We start from the raw sequence: 7,641 nt of genomic DNA on the forward strand, positions 1-7,641 counted from the left end.
CGGAGAGGAGGAGGGGGAGGACGGCGGGGGTCGCGATGTGCGCAGGGGGCCAGGCGGCAGGCCGGAGCGCAGGGAGAAGCTGGCGCTGTACCTGGCCGAGGTGGAGAAGCAGGACAAGTACCTGCGGCAGAAGGGCCGGTTCCGCTTCCACATCATCCCCGACGGGAACTGCCTCTACCGCGCCGTCTGCAAGGCGGTGTACGGGGACCAGCGGCTGCACAGCGAGCTCCGCGAGCAGACCGTGCACTACATCGCCGACCACCTGGACCACTTCAACCCTATCATCGAGGGCGACGTGGGAGAGTTCCTCATCGGCGCCGCCCAGGACGGGGCCTGGGCCGGCTACCCGGAGCTGCTGGCCATGGGGCAGATGCTGAACGTGAACATCCACCTCACCACGGGCGGCCGGCCCGAGAGCCCCACCGTTTCCACCATGGTTCACTACCTGGGGCCCGAGGACCCGACACGGCCCAGTATCTGGCTGAGCTGGCTTAGCAATGGGCACTACGATGCTGTGCTGGACCGCGTGTGCCCCAACCCAGAGTACGAGGCGTGGTGCAGACAGACTCAGGTACAGCGCAGACGGGATGAGGAGCTGGCCAAGTCCATGGCAGTGTCCTTGTCCAAGATGTACATTGAGCAGAATGCCTGCTCTTGAGACCACCTGGGCCCCAGGCTGGGAGCTTTGCTGCAGGGACTGAGACAGACAGAAGGTGTGCTGGCTGTGATGGTGATGCCTTAATCCTTAATGAAGCAGCAGCACCCCAGACTGAGAAGGACTGTAGATTGTGGGGGATAAATACAAACGTCTTTGTAATATTCTGTTGTAAAAACTTAGCCTCGGATTATTTGCAAGCAGATTCTCCGTGTGTGTTTGTGTCTCCCCTCCCCACTGTCTGTCTATTTTCTATAAGAATGTATTTTTTGCACAATATTTTTAAACTGTTACCTCCATCTTCTACATCTTACATTAGTATCTGGCTTTCAGCTGTACAGCCAAAAATGTTTGTAAACAGTTTTTGTAAATAAGGCTTATGATGTAACAGCTATTTTTTGCTGTGTTTTTTACCCATAAACCTTATATTTTTACCAAATGAAGTTGATGTCAAACTGACCCCCCCTAATTGATGAAAGCATTGTGGGTATTTTCTTGCAAAACTAAAACAATGTTTTTTGTAAAAGTGCAGCAAAGTATGAACAGACTGCTTTTCGGAACAGTTGCTTTCTCTGCCTGGAGCACGGAACAGGTCCTTTGAGCCAGTTGGAATGCAGCTACACGTGAACAGTACAGGGAGCAATTGACTCTTCTGTATTTAATTACTGTTTTGAGTAAACTGGTCTCTTGTTGCCTGGTTGGCTTGCCCTCTGCTCCATTTATATTATTTATCTGTAATAACAGAACATTAACTTGCAATAGAATGTTGTGACTAGGTAATAGTCTCCTGCTTTGGCAATAATTGCCTTGGCTGCACCTCGGTGTTTGTGTTCTTGTTTCTGGGGTTATGGTGTCTTTTGTATAAGCCTGGCTTCTTTTTTGGCACTGGTGTTGCACCAACAAATCATTATCTGATCACAACATTTTATTCACTGGATGTTACTTTCTAATCAAGAAATCAGGAATGGTATTCTACTTTATGGTTTAAAAGAAAAAAAGTATTTAAATTGAGGTTTGTATGGTTTGCTGGGTCAAACATTTAAGTGTTTCCAATTTGAATTCTGTCTCTTCTACTTTCTGATTAACTTGTTAGATATATTTATTAAGTAATGCAGTTTGTACTTTTTTATTTTGTAATATATTGTGATTTTGGAATTTATACTGTATTTGTATAATAGGAATATTCACAGCTAAAATGGAATGAATAAAGAATATAATTTTACTTGTGCTCTTTTTTTCCCCCCTTTGCATTCCTGGTGTGGTGAAGAACTGCACGTGGGGGGTTCCCAAGACACTTTATTTAGCTTCTCTGCCTTAGTTTCCCCAATTAAGAGGTGGGAAGAAGGGGCATGGTACTTTACAAATGTGAACCACTGATAATTCTGGTGTCTGTGAATATGTGAAAGAAATGCAAGCATTTAAAGATGATTGGGTATCTATAATTCTTTTGTAACTGTAAGAGATCTTAGCATATATCTTTGCCAATGAGGAACATTTCTGTATATTAATATGGCTTAGAAGAGGGGTTCCCAAGCATAGTACCTGGGCTAGTAGTACCAGTGGTTGTGATGAACCAGCTCCCTGCTGGGCCGTGCACACTTGGGCTTGGACTTCGGTGATTGGGAATATCCAGTCTGCGGCCAGTCCCAAAGTTGTTTCAGATTTGCCCTGTCACCAGCGATACCTCGGCAACCTTCTTGTTACTTGAATAGAGGTAATGTCATAAGGAAATACAGCATTTTGCTCCCCTTACAAGATGGAAATGCCTTGCAAGTTGTTAAACAGTACTCTCTGGGTGTGTGCATGCATTTACAAATCTACCCCCGATCTCTCAAAATACTAGAAGGCCATTCTTAAACGACAAGGGTACTGGGTTAAAATTAGGATTAAGAATGAACTAAATAGCTGAAATGCAGCAGTCTTAATTGAGCACACTTGTGTTAAAGAGCTGCAGGATTGACTGTATATTTGGTACTGTTTTATGTGACGCAAAGAGTAGATTTAAATAAATTAAGTTATTCCCAAAATACTGGTAAATGCAGACTATATTTTCCCCCATTTTCTTCACATACAATCATGCTTTTTCTTTAAAGGTCAAATAATGGTGGAAAAAACCAGTCTTGCTAGTCCGCTATTGCTTAACCTCACTGAATCTCTGGAAAGCTGAGTTCTGAGGTGAGAGCAAGGCAAAGATGCAGACGTGGATGTGTTCGTGAGGAGCAGAGATAGTCAATGAGGAAAATGGCTACTCGTGGCTGTAAGCACAAAAATATTAATACAGCATCACTAAGTATCAGTGACATGTTTGACTGATTAAAAACTTTGTATCGAGACTGCTTAGGTTTTGGGTTGGATATAATAAATTCATTCAAAGTTGTCAATATGTCAAGCTTTTTTGAAAAACATTTAGGTCTTTTACCATTTTCAGCAATCTCATGAATTGTGATTACAAATTTTGTGTTTGTGGCACAAACCTTAGAAACACTCACAGAGTAAGCTAAGCAAAGAAGGATCGATATTGCATAGTGTTCACTCTGTGAGATATAATTTATATTAAAATATCAACAAAAAAGTAGTGTTAAAAATGAAGAGCGCAGAACCCTGTGATAAGTTCCCACAGGGTTCCTTAGCAATTTTGATGCTACTGCATGAGTCACGGGGGCATGCAGATAACTTTAAGGGATTTGAAAAAACTAGGTTACTTGTTGAACTAGTTTGCAAAGACATTGAGGATGTATTGCTGAAGCATGTAACAAGGCACTTTTTTTTTTGCAGCTTGCATTACATACTGTGTCTGTTCTAAAAGGAAATTACAAAAATGGCATGTCAGACATTTCAGGCACATGGAAAGTGAAAACTTTTTTTTATAGCTCTGGTGTTTAAAGTTCAGCTGAGACACTGAGTTCAGATGCAAACTAGTGGTGTCTTGCCTGGGTAGTAGTAGAGGCAGTTTTATGGAGGAGTTTTATTGAGGCAGTGATCCTAATAAGGACAAAGCTTTACAAAAGTGCTTGTAACATTGTCGCTTGCCCCCAGCAAAAGCACAAGTAGATGCAAGTTTTCCCTTACTGTCCCCTGTTCAACAATTCCAGTGTCGAGGGAAGGACAAATGTTGTCCTTGCTCATAATTTCAGTACCTGATTATTTTAACCTTGGCTAATCACTTGCATAACCCAGCTAATCCTTAGACCTGTCTGGGGACGTTGGACAACAGCTCTTTATTATTGACAATAAGAGAAGGAGAGCTTGATTTTCAGTATTTGGTTTTGTGGTCCTTTAAGTCAGGTAGAAAGTGTTTTAATTCTAAACTGAGCAAATGGGAACTGGAGTCTGCTCCTGCAGACTCCTCATCGACATAAAACTTTGCGATGCCATCTTCGCTTGTATTTTATGATACAATTGTGAATTAGCTGATGTGTCAGATGCTTCATTTCAGGAGTTTCTTAGGTTGCCAAGACTATGTCATTCTGTCACTAAACGTGCAATGGATATGTTAGAATTTTCATGTGTATTGAACAGACTCTTACACAAAGCAAGGTTTGCAAGAGCTGTGTTGTGGTTTAACCCCAGCCGGCAACTAAGCCCCACCCAGCCGCTCGCTCACTCCCCCCTGGTGGGATGGGGGAGAGAATTGGAACAGTAAAAGTGAGAAAACTCGTGGGTTGAGATGAAGACAGTTTAATAAGTAAAGCAAAAGCCGCGCACGCAAGCAAAGCAAAACAAGGAATTCATTCACTCCTTCCCATGGGCAGGCAGGTGTTCAGCCATCTCCAGGAAAGCAGGGCTCCATCATGCGTAATGGTGACTTGGGAAGACAAATGCCATCACTCTGAATGTCCCCCCTTCCTTCTTCTTCCCCCAGCTTTCTATGCTGAGCATGATGTCATATGGTGTGGAATATCCCTTTGGTCCATTGGGGTCAGCTGTCCTGGCTGTGTCCCCTCCCAGCTTCTTGTGCACCCCCAGCCTACTCGCTGGTGGGGTGGTGTGAGAAGCAGAAAAGGCCTTGACTCTGTGTAAGCACTGCTCAGCAGTAACCAAAACATCCCTGTGTTATCAATGCTGTTTCCAGCACAAATCCAAAACACAGCCCCATACGAGCTACTATGAAGAAAATTAACTCTATCACAGCCAAAACCAGCACAAACTGAATTGGTTTGTATGTACAATGGATGCATCCCAAAATAAGGGTGGTGGGCAAGTGGGAAAGGGAATACTTGTGTAAGTGGTGGTGTCCTTCATCTCAGTCAATGGTTTTCTTTTCAGAAAGTTCAGTGGATGATTATTTGTGCTTAGTAACTTACATAGGATGCATGAAACTTGCCTAATGTCAGCTATCTGTCCTGTTGTACTTGGCTGGTACTTTACATGTGTGCAAGATAAATCTGTTACATTAATGTCACTTGTAGGTAAAAGTGTATTTCAGTACTCCTTGTACATGTACAAAACCATGTGCATCCAAATGTTTCTTTTGTCTGCTTTTGCTTTTATTATGTCGGAATTAGTTGATAAGATTTTTGAGGCTAAAATTCTAATTTTGGTTTCATGGTGTGTGAGTGTGCACATACATGGCTTCTGAATCCAAGCAGAAAATGACGACAAGTATCTCACAACAGGGGCAAGTATCTGGCATTAACTGTTTTTTGCTTATTTTTTGCTTATACTCTTTCATACATATGTAACAGTTTATTGATATGCATTGATAAGTGCTCCTAGGATGTTGGTGCAAAATGGTGCAAAATGAAAAAAACCTCAGCTTTGGTGTTAGAAAGGTTGTCCCATTTCTGAATGGCATGGTCATATGAAGGTATGCAGCACGCAGAAAGGTTGTGAGTAGCCGTTTGAAAGAACATCAGCTCTGCCAAATGCAATTCTGTAGCCATCAGGACTTTACTTTAAAGAAACAGAAGAATTTAAACTTTGAAATTTTTAGTCATATACAGGCTGATTTATAACACGTACACATGCATTTTAATTGGAAAAAAGTGGCTTTCATATTTCCTGTTCAGTTTTAATTTATAATCTGTCTTTTTTAAAAGCAAGTTTATAGTATTAATGTGTAGAAAGCCATAGCAATGCTGTAATATATTGGACGTCAGTCATTTTTTTCTGGACTTAGTATTTAAAATCGGTTTTATACAAGGAAACCCATTTATGGTACTCAGACTGCAAATTTATAGAATTAAAACCCTGACAAGTTCCAGGTTTCTGTTGCACGAGTGGTTATTATTCTGTCTCTTCATACATTTGTCCTAATTACTGAATAAGGTCAGGCTTCTCTGGAGAAAATGTGAGTGTGCAATTGTAGTAGATAGAACAAATCTTTCCTGCGTGATCTTAGCATTTTTAGTGTGTATTTTTAAACCATTATGCTTTTAATGCTTATTTTATTTCCTACAGTTTTTAATGGAAGTTGTAGAAAATAAACTGGTGTGTCGTTCTTACGAGGCATGGTTAATAGTGTTTGAACCTTCAGCACCGTAGCACAGTTAAGCTGTGTAAAGAGTGGCATCTGCAGCAAAGATGACTATTGTAGGAGGGGAGGGTAGCTGGGGGGAAAGCTGGAGCCGGGAGGTGGTTGTGAAGGAGCCCAGACTGTCTTCCATCCTATCGTCTCCCGTGTTCACCCACATCCCAAGCACGGGGAGATCCCGGCTTGCTGTGACGGGCAGTGGGCCTGTGCTGCTGGTCTAGTAACAGTGTGCATCAGGCTCACTGCTGCTGCTCATGGGTGTTTAGCTATGAAGTTCTTATCCTGCCAAGCTTCTGAGGGGCTGCAAACGAAAGAAGGGATGCAACACTATCTCAGAAAAAACTGAACAGAATTTCACAGGCAAAGATGTGTCATTTTTCTTGCCTGTGAACTTCTGTTGCTAAATATCAATGAATTAAAGCGTGGTTGAATACCAAAATGGTTTGCAAGGACCAACATAATTTTAAAAATCACATAAAGCACGTTAGCAGCTTTTTGAGACTCCAGTAATGCTTGAAATACCTCTTTTTTTTTAATTAATCCATAATTTCATTATCCAGACCATATTATTTTCATAGGTACAAAGATCCAGTGTTTTTCCTGCACATAACTTCTATTTTTTGCTGAGCGTAAAACTTCATTTTTCAGGTATTCAACTAACCAACATTTCTGGCAAGAAACCCCCATGGTTTCAGATCTCTGGGTGGGATTTGGAACTTAGTAAGCTCTGTCCATTTAACCTAATATGGCTAAGAGCAATGCTTCTTCCCATTGCTGATGCTGTACTCAAGTTTAGATGGCTGCTTTTAGAAATAACATGATCTTTGGAACTCCAACTGAGCTTCTTTTGATATTTTTTTAGAGAGAGCTTGTGGTCAAAATGTACGCCTTTTGTAAATAAATAATACAGTACATTTTATATCTAAATTGCCTGTCTTTCATATGACTTAAAGATCAAGCTTTGACTAAGCAATTAAGCAATTAACTAATGTGTTTATATGACTTGTTTGATTTCCTACAAAACTTTAGGTCCACTGGATTAGGTGACTCACAGGGAGTGACCTTGCCTTTTGTGGCTTAAGGTAGGAGCGATGACAAAATTATTGTCTCATTAATTACTGACACAATTCCCATTACTCCTGCAAACCCTACCTGCAATCTTTTAATTCCTTTTCATTTTAATTTTTGTGGATTGTCAATTATTTGCTCGTTCAAGTTTAACCTTGGAAACTGATTATGCTGTAAACCAAAATGTAATTAAATAAGACATTTGAATGAGTTTAGGAGTTGACAGCTGTTTTGCTGCTTATGTATAATTGGAGGGAAGGGTGGTGCCCAAAATGAAGCAGTTGTGAAAGGACTTGTTCTGCTCTGAAAGATGGTTATGTCAGCTTATAGATCAGCATTGTGACTGCTGATTCTAGAAACTTTAATGCCCTTGTGTTTATTATTTCTTAATAATAAATAAATAATCAGTGTTATCTCACATCATGTTACATTTTTGCTAATCTGA

General features: G+C 41.1%; 1 protein-coding gene across 1 annotated transcript in view; it reads left to right on the forward strand.

Moving 5' to 3' along the window:
• OTUD1 (OTU deubiquitinase 1) overlaps positions 1-1,877 on the forward strand; it is a 4,946-nt gene extending 3,069 nt beyond the window's left edge. The window contains exon 2 of the mRNA XM_009330614.1: positions 6-1,877. Within this exon, the coding sequence (XP_009328889.1) occupies positions 6-658 (653 nt within the window). The 3' untranslated portion in view covers positions 659-1,877. The remainder of the gene's footprint in view (positions 1-5) is intronic.
• Positions 1,878-7,641: the final 5,764 nt, after the last annotated feature.

Source organism: Pygoscelis adeliae, unplaced genomic scaffold (assembly GCF_000699105.1).
Source record: "Pygoscelis adeliae isolate BGI_AS28 unplaced genomic scaffold, ASM69910v1 Scaffold27, whole genome shotgun sequence".
In the NCBI taxonomy this organism is placed as follows: domain Eukaryota; kingdom Metazoa; phylum Chordata; class Aves; order Sphenisciformes; family Spheniscidae; genus Pygoscelis; species Pygoscelis adeliae.